The sequence below is a fragment of the Somniosus microcephalus genome, unplaced genomic scaffold, assembly GCF_052327205.1.
Source record: "Somniosus microcephalus isolate GS21.2 unplaced genomic scaffold, FLI_Smic_1.0 unresolved_chr1, whole genome shotgun sequence".
Taxonomy (NCBI): domain Eukaryota; kingdom Metazoa; phylum Chordata; class Chondrichthyes; order Squaliformes; family Somniosidae; genus Somniosus; species Somniosus microcephalus.
Window position 1 is genome coordinate 79847270 of NW_028225179.1, and position 21748 is coordinate 79869017.

At 49.1% G+C, this 21748-nt stretch overlaps 1 protein-coding gene across 2 annotated transcripts in view; it reads left to right on the top strand.

Moving 5' to 3' along the window:
• tap1 (transporter 1, ATP-binding cassette, sub-family B (MDR/TAP)) overlaps positions 1-21748 on the top strand; it is a 107804-nt gene that overhangs the window by 45696 nt on the left and 40360 nt on the right. For both annotated transcript variants that reach the window (XM_085974644.1, XM_085974645.1), the window contains exons 5-9: positions 2277-2482; positions 8789-8986; positions 10097-10225; positions 11548-11736; positions 12962-13135. In XM_085974644.1, the coding sequence (XP_085830770.1) occupies positions 2277-2482; positions 8789-8986; positions 10097-10225; positions 11548-11736; positions 12962-13135 (896 nt within the window). The remainder of the gene's footprint in view (positions 1-2276; positions 2483-8788; positions 8987-10096; positions 10226-11547; positions 11737-12961; positions 13136-21748) is intronic.

The following is a 21748-nucleotide window of genomic DNA, read 5'->3' on the forward strand; positions in this document are numbered from 1 at the left end:
AGAGAGGGAGAGATGCGGAGGCAGAGAGGGAGAGAGATGCGGAGGCAGAGAGAGGGAGCTGCGGAGGCAGGGAGAGAGAGAGAGATGCGGAGAGAGAGAGAGAGATGCGGAGGCAGAGAGAGGGAGAGAGATGCGGAGAGAGAGAGAGGGAGAGATGCGGAGGCAGAGAGAGGGAGAGAGATGCGGAGGCAGAGAGAGGGAGAGAGATGCAGAGAGCGGGAGAGAGAGATGCAGAGGCAGAGAGAGAGAGAGATGCAGAGAGCGGGAGAGAGAGATGCAGAGGCAGAGAGAGAGAGAGAGAGATGCGGAGGCAGAGAGAGCGGGAGAGAGAGATGCAGAGAGAGAGAGATGCAGAGGCAGAGAGAGAGAGAGAGATGCGGAGGCAGAGAGAGAGATGCAGAGGCAGAGAGAGAGAGAGAGAGATGCAGAGAGAGAGAGAGAGATGCAGAGGCAGAGAGAGAGAGAGAGAGAGACCTGGTTCTGCTGTCTCCCACAGAACAGGGATTACAGCAACAACTAGACCTACTCGACAAATACTGCCAAAATTGGGCTCTAACAGTAAATCTAAAAAAAACCAACATCATGATTTTTCAAAAAAGGCCCAGATGTCAGGAAAACAAATACCAGTTTACCCTCAGTGATACCACTATAGGACACACTATGAGCTACACCTACCTTGGTCTAACTATTACAGCATCAGGGAGCTTCAACATAGCAGTGAATGCACTAAAAGAAAAAGCCCGAAGAGCCCTATATGCAATAAAAAGAAAATTCTACAACATCCAAATCCCAATCAAAATCTGGCTCAAAATATTTGACAGCATAATCCTGCCCATTGCACTGTACGGTAGTGAAGTATGGGGCCCGCTAAATCACCAAAGCTACACTAAATGGGAAAAACACACAATAGAAGCCCTACATGCAGAATTCTGCCGAAGCATCCTTCGCATCCAAAGAAAAACGCCAACAAATGCATGCAGAGCCGAACTAGGCAGATACCCACTGATAATAAACATCCAAAAACGAGCACTAAACTTCCTAAATCACCTCAAATCTAGCTCCCCAGACACCCTTCATTTCAAAGCCTTTCAGACCCAAGAGCTAAACCCAGAAAAGAGTCCCCTGAGTCAGCTGCTACTGAAACTAAGTACTCAGCCGGACCCTGACCAGCCCCAGACCAACACAGCCGTCCAAACACCAATCCGAGTGAACCAAATCATTAAACAATGCAAAGAAACCTACCTGGAACATTGGAACAAAATAACCGAAAGCCAAAGCAGATTAGAATGTTACCGGGCCCTAAAAAGAGAATATAAACGGGCAGACTACCTCACGACCATCAGAGACACAAAACAGAGACAGACCCTCACCAGGTACAGACTAAGCGACCACCAACTGGAAATTGAAAAAGGCAGATACAAGAAATCCTGGCAGCCTAGAGAGAATAGAATATGCGATCAATGTCTGGCCGGCGAGGTTGAAACAGAAATGCATTTCCTCCTAAAATGCGAAAAATTCAACACATCAACAAACATATTATTCAACAAGCTAAGCCAAACAACCCCAGATTTCAAGGAATGGGATGACCTGTCAAAATTGAGATTAGTCCTGGGAGAAGGAGACAGACCATACCTTGGGGCCAAATATGTAACAACATGTCACAACCTGAGGACTGTTTAAAATTAAGACTGTTTAAAATTAATATTGAACGTACCAAATGAAGTACAAAGACTGTTTAAAATTAATATTGTTTAAAAGTAATATTGTATGTACCCAACAAATGTCAAATTGACTGACACCTACAGAATGTTTGAAAATGTACCTTTTTGCTATGTAAGCTTTGGCAATATGGTTCTCTGTAAACTTTCATGCCAATAAAGCATTTGAATTGGAATTGGAATTGGAATTTGAGAGAGAGATGCAGAGGCAGAGAGAGAGAGAGAGAGGCAGTGACCGGAGAAAGAGACAGAGAGGTAGAAATAGAGAGACAGAGACTGCAGGGAGAAAGAGACAGACAGACAGAAACTCTGAGCCACAGCAACTCACAGAACAGAATCATACCCGCAGATTATTAAACTGCGATGATAACTTGGAAAGGAGATTCGGTGACGTTTATTTCTGATGATATTGCTGATTTTTTAACGAGTCAAAGTGGTAGATTTTGCTTACTTCAAGGGTTTTAGAAGCAGGGATCAATAAATTTGAGCTGGGAGTTCTGCTTATTTTACGCTTTGACAACAAACAAGTTTTGATGATATATCTCTGTGTGTTGCCAGGTGAAATCACGTCCCGCATCACCACGGATACGAACACTATGAGCGAGTCGTTGACGGAGAAGCTGAGCCTGCTGATGTGGTATCTCATGAGGACTGTGTGTCTCCTGGGGTTCATGCTCAACGTGTCCTGCAGACTCTCCTTCTTCACACTCATCGGCATTCCAATCATCATCATCATCCCCGAACTCACCGGAAAGTTCTATCAGGTTAATTTGTCTATTGTTCAATTCAGACTCTCTCATTCCCCATTAATCACTCTCTATAATACCCTCAGTGTCTAATATCAGACTCTCATTCCCCATTAATCACTCTCTATAATACCCTCAGTGTCTAATATCAGACTCTCATTCCCCATTAATCACTCTCTATAATACCCTCAGTGTCTAATATCAGACTCTCACTCCCCATTAATCACTCTCTATAATACCCTCAGTGTCTAATATCAGACTCTCTCACTCCCCATTAATCACTCTCTATAATACCCTCAGTGTCTAATATCAGACTCTCATTCCCCATTAATCACTCTCTATAATACCCTCAGTGTCTAATATCAGACTCTCTCACTCCCCATTAATCACTCTCTATAATACCCTCAGTGTCTAATATCAGACTCTCATTCCCCATTAATCACTCTCTATAATACCCTCAGTGTCTAATATCAGACTCTCTCATTCCCCATTAATCACTCTCTATAATACCCTCAGTGTCTAATATCAGACTCTCTCATTCCCCATTAATCACTCTCTATAATACCCTCAGTGTCTAATATCAGACTCTCATTCCCCATTAATCACTCTCTATAATACCCTCAGTGTCTAATATCAGACTCTCTCATTCCCCATTAATCACTCTCTATAATACCCTCCGGCCTAGAAATTGGGTTTTGGCTTAGCCAGGGCTTTAGCGCCGGAAGTTAGTGCCGGCGCTAAGTTCCCCTGCGCGCGCCAAAAATTCAGTAGCGCCGCGCCCAAATGGCTGCCGGCGCTACTGAAGGGTCTTAGCGCCTGGAAAAGGGCGCTAACTGCCGTTTAGCGCCGCAATTCCGGCGCTGCGGCACCCGATGCGGTGCGTCAGGCTGGGGAAGTGCAGGCCTCCTCCTTCCGTTAAGGAGGAGCTGCCTGCACCCGGCCGCGGCCCGCGCAAATCTGTTTAAAAATGAGCCCGGCACCTCGGACAAGTGCCGGGCTTGCATCTGTTCCGGGGGGTGGGGGGGAGAAGTCCGGGGAGGGAGCTGCGGGCAGGCGGCCGGCGGGAAAGCGGCCGGCCGCCACGGGGCCTTTAATGCGCCGGCGCAAACACATGTTGGACTCTGTTGCCAGAGTCTTAGTTGCGGCTGCCACGGGCGAGGCGGCCGCAACTGAATTTCGGCGCTGGGGCCCGTCGGCATGGCAACCGGGACGCTGCGCACACCGATGACGTCATCGGTGCCGGCGCAGCGCTACCGGTGCAACGCCGCTTTAGGGCCCCAGGGAATTTTTCAACTGGCCATAACTCTGGCGCTAGTCCCTCTAGCGCCTCAAAAGCGGCGCTAAGGCTAGTGAATTTCTAGGCCTCAGTGTCTAATATCAGACTCTCACTCCCCATTAATCACTCTCTATAATACCCTCAGTGTCTAATATCAGACTCTCATTCCCCATTAATCACTCTCTATAATACCCTCAGTGTCTAATATCAGACTCTCATTCCCCATTAATCACTCTCTATAATACCCTCAGTGTCTAATATCAGACTCTCTCATTCCCCATTAATCACTCTCTATAATACCCTCTGTGTCTAATATCAGACTCTCTCATTCCCCATTAATCACTCTCTATAATACCCTCAGTGTCTAATATCAGACTCTCTCATTCCCCATTAATCACTCTCTATAATACCCTCAGTGTCTAATATCAGACTCTCTCATTCCCCATTAATCACTCTCTATCATACCCTCAGTGTCTAATATCAGACTCTCATTCCCCATTAATCACTCTCTATAATACCCTCAGGCCTAGAAATTCACTAGCCTTAGCGCCGCTTTTGAGGCGCTAGAGGGACTAGCGCCAGAGTTATGGCCAGTTGAAAAATTCCCTGGGGCCCTAAAGCGGCGTTGCACCGGTAGCGCTGCGCCGGCACCGATGACATCATCGGTGTGCGCAGCGTCCCGGTTGCCATGCCGACGGGCCCCAGCGCCGAAATTCAGTTGCGGCCGCCTCGCCCGTGGCAGCCGCAACTAAGACTCTGGCAACAGAGTCCAACATGTGTTTGCGCTGGCGCATTAAAGGCCCCGCGGCGGCCGGCCGCTTTCCCGCCGGCCGCCTGGCCGCAGCTCCCTCCCCGGACTTCCCCCCCCCCACCCCCCCGGAACAGAAGCAAGCCCGGCACTTGTCCGAGGTGCTGGGCTCATTTTTAAACAGATTTGCGCGGGCCGCGGCCGGGTGCAGGCAGCTCCTCCTTAACGGAAGGAGGAGGCCTGCACTTCCCCAGCCTGCCGCACCGCATCGGGTGCCGCAGCGCCGGAATTGTGGCGCTAAACAGCAGTTAGCGCCCTTTTCCAGGCGCTAAGACCCTTCAGTAGCGCCGGCAGCCGTTTGGGCGCGGCACGACTGAATTTTTGGCGCGCGCAGGGGGACTCCGCGCCGGCACTAACTTCCGGCGCTAAAGCCCTGGCTAAGCCAAAACCCAATTTCTAGGCCTCAGTGTCTAATATCAGACTCTCTCATTCCCCATTAATCACTCTCTATAATACCCTCAGTGTCTAATATCAGACTCTCATTCCCCATTAATCACTCTCTATAATACCCTCAGTGTCTAATATCAGACTCTCTCATTCCCCATTAATCACTCTCTATAATACCCTCAGTGTCTAATATCAGACTCTCATTCCCCATTAATCACTCTCTATAATACCCTCAGTGTCTAATATCAGACTCTCTCATTCCCCATTAATCACTCTCTATAATACCCTCAGTGTCTAATATCAGACTCTCACTCCCCATTAATCACTCTCGATAATACCCTCAGGCCTAGAAATTGTGTTGACGCCGCGCCAGGGCTTTAGCGCCGGAAATTTAGCGCCGGCGCTAATTCCCTTGCGCGCGCCAAAAATTCAGTAGCGCCGCGCCCAGACGGCTGCCGGCGCTACTGGCGGGCGTGAGCGCCTCCCAATGGGCGCTGAGTGCCGAATTGCGGCGCTAATCCGGCGCTGCGGCACCCGATGCGGTGCGGCAGGCTGGGGAAGTGCAGGCCTCCTCCTTCAGTTAAGGAGGAGCTGCCTGCACCCGCCCGCTGTCCGTTCAAATATTGAAAAAATGAGCCCGGCACCTCGGACAAGTGCCGGGCTTGCAGGCCAGACGCATCTGTTCCGCGGGGGGGGGGGTGGAGGAGTCCGGGGAGGGAGGTGCGGGCAGGCAGCCGACGGGAAAGCGGCCGGCCGCCGCGCGACCTTAATGCGCCGGCGCTAACTCGGGGAAGACTCGGTTGCCAGAGTCTTAGTTGCGGCTGCCACGGGCGAGGCGGCCGCAACTGAATTTCGGCGCTGGGGCCCGTCGGCATGGCAACCGGGACGCTGCGCACACCGATGACGTCATCGGTGCCGGCGCAGCGCTACCGGCTTAACGCCGACGGAAGGGCCCCACTCAATTTCCCAACTGGCCATAACTCCGGCGCTAGGCCCTCTAGCGCCTCAAATGCGGCGCTAAGGCTACTCAATTTCTAGGCCCCAGTGTCTAATATCAGACTCTCTCATTCCCCATTAATCACTCTCTATAATACCCTCAGTGTCTAATATCAGACTCTCTCACTCCCCATTAATCACTCTCTATAATACCCTCAGTGTCTAATATCAGACTCTCTCATTCCCCATTAATCACTCTCTATAATACCCTCAGTGTCTAATATCAGACTCTCTCATTCCCCATTAATCACTCTCTATAATACCCTCAGTGCCTAATATCAGACTCTCTCATTCCCCATTAATCACTCTCTATAATACCCTCAGTGTCTAATATCAGACTCTCATTCCCCATTAATCACTCTCTATAATACCCTCAGTGTCTAATATCAGACTCTCTCATTCCCCATTAATCACTCTCTATAATACCCTCAGTGTCTAATATCAGACTCTCTCATTCCCCATTAATCACTCTCTATAATACCCTCAGTGTCTAATATCAGACTCTCATTCCCCATTAATCACTCTCTATAATACCCTCAGTGTCTAATATCAGACTCTCTCACTCCCCATTAATCACTCTCTATAATACCCTCAGTGTCTTATATCAGACTCTCTCATTCCCCATTAATCACTCTCTATAATACCCTCAGTGTCTTATATCAGACTCTCATTCCCCATTAATCACTCTCTATAATACCCTCAGTGTCTAATATCAGACTCTCTCATTCCCCATTAATCACTCTCTATAATACCCTCAGTGTCTAATATCAGACTCTCTCATTCCCCATTAATCACTCTCTATAATACCCTCAGTGTCTAATATCAGACTCTCTCATTCCCCATTAATCACTCTCTATAATACCCTCAGTGTCTAATATCAGACTCTCTCATTCCCCATTAATCACTCTCTATAATACCCTCAGTGTCTAATATCAGACTCTCTCATTCCCTATTAATCCAGGCCATCGAGTCCCTCGAGTCTGTTCCGCCATTCAATGAGCTCATGGCTGATCTGCGACCTAACTCCATATAGCTGCCTTTGGCCCATATCCCTTAATACCTTTAGGTTAACAGAAATCTATCAGTCTCAGGTTTAAAATTAACAACTGATCTAGCATCAATTGCCATATGCGGAAGAAAGTTCCAAACTTCTCCCAACCTTTGTGTGTAGAAGAGGCAAGGATTAATCAGGGATAGTCAACATGGCTTTGTCAAGGGAAGATCATGTCTGACTAATTTGATTGAATTTTTTGAGGGGGTGACTAGGTGTGTGGATGAGGGTAACGCAGTGGATGTGGTATACATGGATTTCAGTAAGGCCTTCGATAAAGTCCCGCACAGGAGACTGGTCAAGAAGGTAAGAGCCCATGGAATCCAGGGTGCCTTGGCACATTGGATACAAAACTGGCTTAGTGGCAGAAGGCAGAGGGTGATGGTCGAAGGTTGTTTTTGTGACTGGAAGCCTGTGGCCAGTGGGGTACCACAGGGATCGGTGCTGGGTCCCTTGCTGTTTGTGGTCTACATTAATGACTTGGATATGAATGTAAAGGGTATGATCAGTAAGTTCGCGGATGATACAAAAATTGGTAGGGTGGTAAATAGCGAGGAGGGTAGCCTCAGTCTGCAGGACGATATAGATGGGTTGGTCAGATGGGCGGAACAGTGGCAAATGGAATTTAACCCGGAAAAGTGCGAGGTGATGCACTTTGGGGGGACTAACAAGGCAAAGGAATACACAATGAATGGAAAGACCCTAGGCAAGACGGAGGGTCAGAGGGATCTGGGTGTGCAAGTACACAGATCCCTGAAGGCGGCGGAACAGGTGGATAAGGTGGTAAAAAAGGCATATGGGATACTTGCCTTCATTAGCCGAGGCATTGAATATAAGAGCAAGGAGGTTATGATGGAGCTGTATAAAACACTGGTTAGGCCACAGCTGGAATATTGTGTGCAGTTCTGGTCGCCACACTACAGGAAGGATGTGATCGCGTTAGAGAGGGTGCAGAGGAGGTTCACCAGGATGTTACCAGGGCTGGAGCGCTTCAGCTATGAAGAGAGACTGGGCAGGTTGGGTTTGTTTTCCTTGGAGCTGAGGAGGCTGAGGGGGGACATGATTGAGGTGTACAAAATTATGAGGGGCATAGATAGGATGGATGCTGAGGAGCTTTTTCCCTTAGTAGAGGGGTCGATAACTAGGGGGCATAGATTCAAGGTAAAGGGCGGGAGGTTTAGAGGGGATTTGAGAAAGAACTTTTTCACCCAGAGGGTGGTTGGAGTCTGGAACTCACTGCCTGAAAGGGTTGTGGAGGCAGAAACCCTCACAACATTTAAGAAGCATTTGGATGTGCACTTGAAATGCCATAGCATACAAGGCTACGGGCCAAATGCTGGAATATGGGATTAGATTAGACAGGGCTTGATGGCCGGCGCGGACACGATGGGCCGAAGGGCCTCTATCCGTGCTGTATTACTCTATGACTCTATGACTCTAAGTGTTTCCTAACTTCACACCTGAAAGGACTGGCTCTAATTTTTAGGCTATACCCCCTTGTCCTAGACTCCCCAACCAACAGAAAGAATTTCTCTCTATCTACCCTATCTGTTCCCCTTAGTATCTTGAAAACTGGAAACAAATCATCCCTTAATCTTCTAAATTCCAGGGAATACAACCCTAGTTTGTGTAATCTCTGCTCATAATTTAACACTTGGAGTCCAGCTATCATTCTGGGCCAGTATATCCTTCCTAAGGTGTGGTGCGTAGAACTGCTCACAGTACTGCAGCCGTGGTCTAACCAGGGCTTTGTATAGCTGTAGCTACACAATTTCTCTCTGACCCTGGTCTTTCTCTGTGTGACAGGCACTGGCTGTCGAGGTACAGGAGTCACTAGCCAAGGCTAATGATGTGGCAGTGGAGACCTTCTCGTCCATCAAGACTGTGCGAAGTTTTGCTAATGAGGATGGCGAGGCTCGACGGTACAGTGACCGTCTGCAGGACACATACCAGCTCAACAAGAAGGAGGCTGAAGCCTACGCCAGCTACATGTGGACTAACAGTGTACGTGGCCCTCCCCACAGTCAGAACCGGGGGCTGGATGGGGCGCTGGTTCGATGGGACGGGGGCTCGATGGAATGGGGGTTGGATGGAGCGGGGGGCTCGATGGAGCGGGGGGCTCGATGGAGCGGGGGTCTCGATGGGGCGGGGGTCTCGATGGGGCGGGGGTCTCGATGGGGCACGGGGCTCGATGGGGCACGGGGCTCGATGGGGCGGGGGGCCCGATGGGACGGGGTGACTGAGGGGGCTGACGGTGTCTGAGAAGGGGTGACGGTGACTGAGGCGGGGGTGACGGTGTCTGAGGGGGGGTGACGGGGTGACTGAGGAGGGGTGACGGTGACTGAGGGGGGGTGACCGGGTGACTGAGGGGGCTGACGGTGACTGAGCGGGGAGACGGGGTGACTGAGGGGGGTGACGGTGACTGAGGGGGGGTGACGGGGTGACTGAGGGGGGTGACGGTGACTGAGGGGGGGTGACGGGGTGACTGAGGAGGGGTGACGGTGACTGAGGGGGGGTGACGGGGTGACTGAGGGGGGTGACGGTGACTGAGCGGGGAGACGGGGTGACTGAGGAGGGGTGACGGTGACTGAGGGGGGGTGACGGGGTGACTGAGGGGGCTGACGGTGACTGAGGGGGGGTGACCGGGTGACTGAGGGTGCTGACGGTGACTGAGGGGGGGTGACCGGGTGACTGAGGGGGGTGACGGTGACTGAGCGGGGAGACGGGGTGACTGAGGAGGGGTGACGGTGACTGAGGGGGGGTGACTGGGTGACTGAGGGGGGTGACGGTGACTGAGGGGGGTGACGGTGACTGAGGGGGGTGACGGGGTGATTGAGGAGGGGTGACGGTGACTGAGGGGGGTGACGGTGACTGGGGGGTGACGGTGACTGAGGGGGGTGACGGGATGACCAAGGGATTGCCGCATTGCCGTTCTCCCCGGATCACTCAGCGGCGGTGGGGACTTTCTGGTCAATGAAGGCAGTCACCAGACCCACATCTGGAGATCTCGGTCCCGGCGGTCACTGTCACGGTCCCGGCGGTCACTGCCCCATCTCCCGGCCCAGTGCACGGTACCGCTCTTTAATCTGTTCCCTCTCTCTTCCCCTGTCACAGCTCTCGGGCCTGGTGCTGAAGGTCAGTCTCCTGTACTATGGGGGCCGTCTGGTGGCGTCTGGAAACGTCACGAGTGGGGATCTCGTCTCCTTCATCCTCTATGAGCTGCAGTTTACTACGGCCGTCGAGGTGAGTGAGGGAGGGAGACATATAACCAGACACTCGCCGTCCGATAACCAGACTCTCACCGTCCGATAACCAGACCCTCACCGTCCGATGACCAGACCCTCACCGTCCGATGACCAGACCCTCACCGCCCGATAACCAGACTCTCACCGCCCGATAACCAGACCCTCACCGTCCGATAACCAGACCCTCACCGCCCGATAACCAGACCCTCACCGCCCGATAACCAGACCCTCACCGTCCGATAACCAGACTCTCACCGTCCGATAACCAGACCCTCACCGCCCGATAACCAGACCCTCACCGTCCGATAACCAGACTCTCACCGTCCGATAACCAGATCCTCACCGTCCAATAACCAGACCCTCACCGTCCGATAACCAGACCCTCGCCGTCCGATAACCAGACTCTCTCCGTCTGATAACCAGACCCTCACCGTCCGATAACCAGACCCTCTCCGTCCGATAACCAGACTCTCGCCGTCCGATAACCAGACTCTCGCCGTCCGGTAACCAGACTCTCGCCGTCCGAGAACCAGACCCTCGCCGTCCGGTAACCAGACCCTCACTTCAGTACGTATACTAAAATGATGCTGATGCTGAAAATGTGAAACAGGAATAGCTGGGAAAAGGCAGCAGGTCAGACAACCTCTGGGATCAAAGGTCAAGGAGCAGATGTAAACCTTCATTACCACTGGTGATGGTTATATCACATCTGTCTGCCCGTCTCCCCCTGCAGATCCCCGTCTGTCTGCCCGTCTCACCCTGCAGATCCCCGTCTGTCTGCCCATCTCACCCTGCAGATTCCCGTCTGTCTGACCGTCTCACCCTGCAGTTCCCCGTCTGTCTGACCAATCGCACTGTGTGCCAGGACATGGCACTGACCGATCGCACTGTGTGCCAGGACATGGCACTGACCGATCGCACTGTGTGCCAGGACATGGCACTGACCGATCGCACCGTGTGCCAGGACATGGCACTGACCGATCGCACCGTGTGCCAGGACATGGCACTGACCGATCGCACCGTGTGCCGGGACATGACACTGACCGATCACACCGTGTGCCGGGACATGGCACTGACTGATCAGACCCTGTGCCTGGACATGGCTTCACGTTTTTGTCCTCTTTCTCCTGCTCCTCCTCATCCTTCTCTTCATCATTGCAAGTGCAGTCGCGAAGGCCAATGTTTGACGGTCTGGGAGTCCCTCTGTTAGGCTGTGTCTGCTGCCTCCCGGATTTAACTGAAGGGATGTTTTGGACTTGTTAAAGTACCTCCAGCAGTGTGAGCTGTACTAAAGTTGTGTCCTTCTGTGTCCTTGGGCAGGTCCTACTGTCTGTCTATCCCAATGTGAAGAAAGCTGTGGGGGCCTCCGAGAAAGTTTTCGAGTACATGGATCGCAAACCTGCCCTTTCCACAGTGGGGACCCTCGCCCCCGAAAGGCTAAAGGCTCACCTTGAGTTCAGGAATGTGACGTTCGCTTACCCCAAGCGACCAGACACCCCGGTCTTGAAGGTATGGTGGCTCTTTGGTGTCATATCATTCTGCAAGTTGGTGAGAGGAAGCAACAGTCTGCACCAGCCAGGTGGTCACTAATAAGGTAGATAAGGGAATGTCTATTGATGTTATTTATATGGATTTCTAGATGGCATTCGACAAGGTTCCACATAAGAGACTTTTATCAAAGATGAGAGCGTGTGGAATTGGAGGTGTCCTATTGGCTTGGATAGGGAATTGGTTAAGAGATGGGAGACAGTGTAGGAATAATGGGTCTGTACTCAAATTGTCAGGATGTGACTAGTGGTGTCCCCAGGGATCTGTTCTGGGGCCTCAGCTTTTCACCTCATTTATAAATGACTTGGATGACGGAATGGAGAGTTGTATATCTAAGTTTGCAGATGAGACTAAGTTATGGGGACAGTAAGTTGCGTAGATGTGTGCAGGAAGTTGCAAAGGGACATCGTTAGATTAAATGTCGGTAAAACTGTGGCAGATGGAGTTCAACGTGAGAAAGTGTGAGGTCATCCACTTTAGACCCACGAAAGATCGATCCGAGTATGTTCTAAATGGCGAGAGGCTGCGAACTGTGGAGGAGCAGAGAGAGTTAGGGCTCCAAGGACAGAAATCACTAAAAGCTAGTGGACAAGTATAAAAAATAATTAAAAAGGCTCATGGAATGTTGGCCTGTCTCGAGGGCTGGGATACAAAGGGGGGAAGTTCAGTTACAGTTCCATAAAGCTCTGGTTAGACCCCATCTGACGCACTGCGTTCAGTTCAGGGCACAGAGAGGGTGCAGTGCAGGTTCACCAGGATGATTCTGGGGCTTCGAGGGTTCAATTATGAGGACAGGTTTATAAACTTGGTTTGTATTCTCTTGATAATAGAAACTAAGAGCTGATTTAATGAGTTGATCGGGTAGTTAGAGAGAAACTATTTCCTCTGCTGGGAGAGTCCAGAACAAGGGGGCATAGCCTTAAAATTAGAGCCAGGCCGTTCAGGGGTGATGTCAGGAAGCACTTCTTCACACACAGGTTAATGGAAATCTGGAACTCTCTCCCCCAAAAAGCTGTTGAAGCTGGGGGTCAATTAAAAATTTCACAGATGATCAGCCATGATCTAATTGAATGGTGGAACAGGCTCGAGGGGCTGAATGGCCTCCTTCTGTTCCTATGTTCCATTGATAGGAATGAGCTGAAAGACTCTAAAACTTGTAATGACATCTGACACCATTTGTTTCCAGAATGTGTCCTTTGAGCTGAAGTCTGGGGAGATCACGGCCCTGGTGGGTCCCTCTGGTGGGGGTAAGACTACCTGCGTGGCTCTGCTGGAGCGCTTTTATGATTCTCAGTCAGGGCAGATCCTGCTGGATGGGAAACCGATTGAGGAATACGAACACAAATATTATCATAACAAGGTAAGGATTGGAGTGTAATATACACAGCGACAGTAACAGAGTGTAATATACACAGGGACAGAGTGTAATATACACAGGGACAGAGTGTAATATACACAGGGACAGAGTGTAATATACACAGGGACAGAGTGTAATATACACAGGGACAGAGTGCAATATACACAGGGACAGTAACAGAGTGTAATATACACAAGGATAGGAACAGTGTAATATACACAGGGACAGAGTGTAATATACACAGGGACAGAGTGTAATATACACAGGGACAGGGTGTAATATACACAGGGACAGGGTGTCATATACACAGGGAGAGAGTGTAATATACACAGGGAGAGAGTGTAATATACACAGGGACAGAGTGTAATATACACAGGGACAGAGTGTAATATACACAGGGACCGGGTGCAATATACACAGGGACAGAGTGTAATATACACAAGGATAGGAACAGTGTAATATACACAGGGACAGAGTGTAATATACACAGGGACAGGGTGTAATATACACAGGGACAGGGTGTAATACAGACAGGGACAGGGTGTAATATACACAGGGACAGAGTGCAATATAGACAGGGACAGAGTGCAATATAGACAGGGACAGAGTGCAATATACACAGGGACAGAGTGTAATATACACAGGGACAGAGTGCAATATAGACAGGGACAGAGTGCAATATAGACAGGGACAGAGTGCAATATAGACAGGGACAGAGTGCAATATAGACGGACAGAGTGCAATATAGACAGGGACAGAGTGCAATATAGACAGGGACAGAGTGCAATATAGACAGGGACAGAGTGCAATATAGACAGGGACAGAGTGCAATATAGACAGGGACAGAGTGCAATATAGACAGGGACAGAGTGCAATACAGACAGGGACAGAGTGCAATACAGACAGGGACAGAGTGCAATACGGACAGGGACAGAGTGCAATACGGACAGGGACAGAGTGCAATACGGACAGGGACAGAGTGCAATACGGACAGGGACAGAGTGCAATACGGACAGGGACAGAGTGCAATACGGACAGGGACAGAGTGCAATACGGACAGGGACAGAGTGCAATACGGACAGGGACAGAGTGCAATACGGACAGGGACAGAGTGCAATACGGACAGGGACAGAGTGCAATACGGACAGGGACAGAGTGCAATACGGACAGGGACAGAGTGCAATGCGGACAGGGACAGAGTGCAATGCGGACAGGGACCGAGTGCAATGCGGACAGGGACCGAGTGCAATGCGGACAGGGACCGAGTGCAATGCGGACAGGGACCGAGTGCAATGCGGACAGGGACCGAGTGCAATGCGGACAGGGACCGAGTGCAATGCGGACAGGGACCGAGTGCAATGCGGACAGGGACCGAGTGCAATGCGGACAGGGACCGAGTGCAATGCGGACAGGGACCGAGTGCAATGCGGACAGGGACCGAGTGCAATGCGGACAGGGACCGAGTGCAATGCGGACAGGGACCGAGTGCAATGCGGACAGGGACCGAGTGCAATGCGGACAGGGACCGAGTGCAATGCGGACAGGGACCGAGTGCAATGCGGACAGGGACCGAGTGCAATGCGGACAGGGACCGAGTGCAATGCGGACAGGGACCGAGTGCAATGCGGACAGGGACCGAGTGCAATGCGGACAGGGACCGAGTGCAATGCGGACAGGGACCGAGTGCAATGCGGACAGGGACCGAGTGCAATGCGGACAGGGACCGAGTGCAATGCGGACAGGGACCGAGTGCAATGCGGACAGGGACCGAGTGCAATGCGGACAGGGACCGAGTGCAATATAGACAGGGACAGCACGGTGGCATAGTGGTTAGCACTGTTGCCTCACAGCACCAGGGACCCGGGTTCGAATCCGGCCTCGGGTGACGGTCTGTGTGGAGTTTGCACATTCTCCCTGTGTTTGCGTGGGTTTCCTCCGGGTGCTCCGGTTTCCTCCCACAGTCCAAAGATGTGCGGGTTAGGTTGATTGGCTATGATAAATTGACCCTTAGTGTTAGGGGGATTAAATACGTGGGGTTATGGGGATAGGGTGGGATATGTGTTGGTGTAGGGGTTACGGGGATCGGGTGGGATATGTGCCGGTGCAGGCTCGATGGGCCGAAATGGCCTCTATCTGCACTGTGGGGTTTCTGTGATTCTGTGAGTGTAATATACACAGGGACAGAGTGCAATATACACAGGGACAGAGTGTAATATACACAGGGGCAGAGTGTAATATAGACAGGGACAGAGTGCAGTATAGACAGGGACAGAGTGTAATATAGACAGGGACAGAGTGCAATATAGACAGGGACAGAGTGCAATATAGACAGGGACAGAGTGCAATATAGACAGGGACAGAGTGCAATATAGACAGGGACAGAGTGCAATATAGACAGGGACAGAGTGCAATATAGACAGGGACAGAGTGCAATATAGACAGGGACAGAGTGCAATATAGACAGGGACAGAGTGCAATATAGACAGGGACAGAGTGCAATATAGACAGGGACAGAGTGCAATATAGACAGGGACAGAGTGCAATATAGACAGGGACAGAGTGCAATATAGACAGGGACAGAGTGCAATATAGACAGGGACCGAGTGCAATATAGACAGGGACCGAGTGCAATATAGACAGGGACCGAGTGCAATATAGACAGGGACAGAGTGCAATATAGACAGGGACAGGGCGTAATATAGACAGGGACAGGGCGTAATATAGACAGGGACAGGGTGTAATATAGACAGGGACAGTGACAGAGTGTCATATACACAGGGACAGTGACAGAGTGTAATAAACACAAGGATAGGAACAGTGTAATATAGACAGGGACCGAGTGTAATATAGACAGGGACCGAGTGCAATATAGACAGGGACAGAGTGTAATATAGACAGGGACAGAGCGTAATATAGACAGGGACAGTGACAGAGTGTAATATACACAGGGACAGTGACAGAGTGTAATAAACACAAGGATAGGAACAGTGTAATATAGACAGGGACAGAGTGTAATATACACAGGGACAGAGTGTAATACACAAGGATATGAACAGTGTAATATACACAGGGACAGAGTGTAATATACACAAGGATAGGAACAGTGTAATATAGACAGGGACAGAGTGTAATATAGACAGGGACAGGTTGTAATATAGACAGGGACAGAGTGTAATATAGACAGGGACAGAGTGTAATATAGACAGGGACAGAGCGTAATATAGACAGGGACAGAGCGTAATATAGACAGGGACAGAGCGTAATATAGACAGGGACAGAGCGTAATATAGACAGGGACAGAGCGTAATATCGACAGGGACAGAGCGTAATATCGACAGGGACAGAGCGTAATATAGACAGGGACAGAGCGTAATATAGACAGGGACAGAGCGTAATATAGACAGGGACAGAGCGTAATATAGACAGGGACAGAGCGTAATATAGACAGGGACAGAGCGTAATATAGACAGGGACAGAGCGTAATATAGACAGGGACAGAGCGTAATATAGACAGGGACAGTGCGTAATATAGACAGGGACAGAGCGTAATATAGACAGGGACAGAGCGTAATATGGACGGACCGAGCGTAATATACACAGGGACAGAGCGTAATATAGACAGGGACAGAGAGTAATATACACAGGGGCAGAGTGTAATATACACAAGGATAGGAACAGTGTAATATACATAGGGACAGAGTGTAATATACACAAGGATAGGAACAGTGTAATATAGACAGGGACAGAGTGTAATATACAAAGGGACAGAGTGTAATATACACAAGGATATGAACAGTGTAATATACACAGGGACAGAGTGTAATATACACAAGGATAGGAACAGTGTAATATAGACAGGGACAGAGTGTAACATAGACAGGGACAGAGTGTAACATAGACAGGGACAGTGACAGAGTGTAATATACACAAGGATAGGAACAGTGTAATATAGACAGGGACAGAGTGTAACATAGACAGGGACAGAGTGTAATATACACAGGGACAGTGACAGAGTGTAATATACACAAGGATAGGAACAGTGTAATATAGACAGGGACAGAGTGTAATATACACAAGGATAGGAACAGTGTAATATAGACAGGGACAGAGTGTAATATAGACAGGGACAGGTGTAATATAGACAGGGACAGAGTGTAATATAGACAGGGACAGAGTGTAATATAGACAGGGACAGAGTGTAATATAGACAGGGACAGAGTGTAATATAGACAGGGACAGAGTGTAATATAGACAGGGACAGAGTGTAATATAGACAGGGACAGAGTGTAATATAGACAGGGACAGAGTGTAATATAGACAGGGACAGAGTGTAATATAGACAGGGACAGAGTGTAATATAGACAGGGACAGGGTGTAATATAGACAGGGACAGGGTGTAATATAGACAGGGACAGGGTGTAATATAGACAGGGACAGGGTGTAATATAGACAGGGACAGGGTGTAATATAGGCAGGGACAGAGTGTAATATAGACAGGGACAGAGTGTAATATGGACAGGGACAGAGTGTAATATGGACAGGGACAGTGTGTAATATAGACAGGGACAGAGTGTAATATAGACAGGGACAGAGCGTAATATAGACGGACCGAGCGTAATATACACAGGGACAGAGCGTAATATAGACAGGGACAGAGAGTAATATACGCAGGGGCAGAGTGTAATATACGCAGGGGCAGAGCGTAATATACAGAGGGACAGAGCGCGTAATATACAGAGGGACAGAGCGTAATATACAGAGGGACAGAGCGTAATATACAGAGGGACAGAGCGTAATATACAGAGGGACAGAGCGTAATATACAGAGGGACAGAGCGTAATATACAGAGGGACAGAGCGTAATATACAGAGGGACAGAGCGTAATATACAGAGGGACAGAGCGTAATATACAGAGGGACAGAGCGTAATATACAGAGGGACAGAGCGTAATATACAGAGGGGACAGAGCGTAATATACAGAGGGACAGAGCGTAATATACAGAGGGACAGAGCGTAATATACAGAGGGACAGAGCGTAATATACAGAGGGACAGAGCGTAATATACAGAGGGACAGAGCGTAATATACAGAGGGACAGAGCGTAATATACAGAGGGACAGAGCGTAATATACAGAGGGACAGAGCGTAATATACAGAGGGACAGAGCGTAATATACAGAGGGACAGAGCGTAATATACAGAGGGACAGAGCGTAATATACAGAGGGACAGAGCGTAATATACAGAGGGACAGAGCGTAATATACAGAGGGACAGAGCGTAATATACAGAGGGACAGAGCGTAATATACAGAGGGACAGAGCGTAATATACAGAGGGACAGAGCGTAATATACAGAGGGACAGAGCGTAATATACAGAGGGACAGAGCGTAATATACAGAGGGACAGAGCGTAATATACAGAGGGACAGAGCGTAATATACAGAGGGACAGAGCGTAATATACAGAGGGACAGAGCGTAATATACAGAGGGACAGAGCGTAATATACAGAGGGACAGAGCGTAATATACAGAGGGACAGAGCGTAATATACAGAGGGACAGAGCGTAATATACAGAGGGACAGAGCGTAATATACAGAGGGACAGAGCGTAATATACAGAGGGACAGAGCGTAATATACAGAGGGACAGAGCGTAATATACAGAGGGACAGAGCGTAATATACAGAGGGACAGAGCGTAATATACAGAGGGACAGAGCGTAATATACAGAGGGACAGAGCGTAATATACAGAGGGACAGAGCGTAATATACAGAGGGGACAGAGCGTAATATACAGAGGGACAGAGCGTAATATACAGAGGGACAGAGCGTAATATACAGAGGGACAGAGCGTAATATACAGAGGGACAGAGCGTAATGTACAGAGGGACAGAGCGTAATGTACAGAGGGACAGAGCGTAATGTACAGAGGGACAGAGCGTAATGTACAGAGGGACAGAGCGTAATGTAGACAGGGACAGAGCGTAATGTAGACAGGGACAGAGCGTAATGTAGACAGGGACAGAGCGTAATGTAGACAGGGACAGAGCGTAATGTAGACAGGGACAGAGCGTAATGTAGACAGGGACAGAGCGTAATGTAGACAGGGACAGAGCGTAATGTAGACAGGGACAGAGCGTAATGTAGACAGGGACAGAGCGTAATGTAGACAGGGACAGGGCGTAATGTAGACAGGGACAGGGCGTAATATAGACAGGGGCAGAGCGTAATATAGACAGGGGCAGGGCGTAATATAGACAGGGGCAGAGCGTAATATACACGGGCAGGGTGTAATATAGACAGGGGCAGGGTGTAATATAGACAGGGGCAGGGTGTAATATAGACAGGGACAGGGACAGAGTGTAATATAGACAGGGACAGAGTGTAATATACACAAGGATAGGAACAGTGTAATATAGACAGGGACAGAGTGTAATATACAAAGGGACAGAGTGTAATATACACAAGGATATGAACAGTGTAATATAGACAGGGACAGAGCTCAATATAGACAGGGACAGAGCGCAATATAGACAGGGACAGAGCGCAATATAGACAGGGACAGAGCGCAATATAGACAGGGACAGAGCGCAATATAGACAGGGACAGAGCGCAATATAGACAGGGACAGAGCGCAATATAGACAGGGACAGAGCGCAATATAGACAGGGACAGAGCGCAATATAGACAGGGACAGAGCGCAATATAGACAGGGACAGAGCGCAATATAGACAGGGACAGAGCGCAATATAGACAGGGACAGAGCGCAATATAGACAGGGACAGAGCGCAATATAGACAGGGACAGAGCGCAATATAGACAGGGACAGAGCGCAATATAGACAGGGACAGAGCGCAATATAGACAGGGACAGAGCGCAATATAGACAGGGACAGAGCGCAATATAGACAGGGACAGAGCGCAATATAGACGGACAGAGCGCAATATAGACAGGGGACAGAGCGCAATATAGACAGGGACAGAGTGTAATATACACAAGGATATGAACAGTGTAATATACACAGGGACAGAGTGTAATATAGACAGGGGCAGGGTGTAATATAGACAGGGGCAGGGTGTAATATAGACAGGGACAGAGTGCAATATAGACAGGGACAGAGTGCAATATACACAGGGGACAGAGTGCAATATACACAGGGACAGAGTGTAATATACACAGGGACAGTGTGTAATATAGACAGGGATAGGGACAGAGTGTAATATACACAAGGATAGGAACAGTGTAATATAGACAGGGACAGAGTGTAATATACACAGGGACAGAGTGTAATATACACAAGGATATGAACAGTGTAATATACACAGGGACAGAGTGTAATATACACAAGGATAGGAACAGTGTAATATAGACAGGGACAGAGTGTAATATAGACAGGGACAGGGTGTAATATAGACAGGGACAGAGTGTAATATAGACAGGGACAGAGTGTAATATAGACAGGGACAGAGTGTAATATAGACAGGGACAGAGTGTAATATAGACAGGGACAGAGTGTAATATAGACAGGGACAGAGTGTAATATAGACAGCGACAGAGTGTAATATAGACAGGGACAGAGTGTAATATAGACAGGGACAGAGTGTAATGTAGACAGGGACAGAGTGTAATATAGATAGCGACAGAGTGTAATATAGACAGGGGCAGAGTGTAATATAGACAGGGGCAGAGTGTAATATAGACAGGGGCAGAGTGTAATATAGACAGGGACAGAGTGTAATATAGACAGGGGCAGAGTGTAATATAGACAGGGGCAGAGTGTAATATAGACAGGGACAGAGTGTAATATAGACAGGGACAGAGCGTAATATAGACAGGGACAGAGCGTAATATAGACAGGGACAGAGTGTAATATAGACAGGGACAGAGTGTAATATAGACAGGGACAGGGTGTAATATAGACAGGGACAGGGTGTAATATAGACGGACAGAGTGTAATATAGACAGGGACAGAGTGTAATATAGACAGGGACAGAGTGTAATATAGACAGGGACAGAGTGTAATATAGACAGGGACAGGGTGTAATATAGACAGGGACAGAGTGTAATATAGACAGGGACAGAGTGTAATATAGACAGGGACAGGGTGTAATATAGACAGGGACAGGGTGTAATATAGACAGGGACAGGGTGTAATATGGACAGGGACAGAGTGTAATATAGACAGGGACAGGGTGTAATATAGACAGGGACAGGGTGTAATATAGACAGGGACAGGGTGTAATATAAACGGACAGAGTGTAATATAGACAGGGACAGAGTGTAATATAGACAGGGACAGAGTGTAATATAGACAGGGACAGAGTGTAATATAGACAGGGACAGGGTGTAATATAGACAGGGACAGGGTGTAATATAGACAGGGACAGGGTGTAATATAGACAGGGACAGGGTGTAATATGGACAGGAACAGGGTGTAATATAGACAGGGACAGGGTGTAATATAGACAGGGACAGAGTGTAATATAGACAGGGACAGAGTGTAATATACACAAGGATATGAACAGTGTAATATACACAGGGACAGAGTGTAATATACACAAGGATAGGAACAGTGTAATATAGACAGGGACAGAGTGTAATATAGACCGGGACAGGGT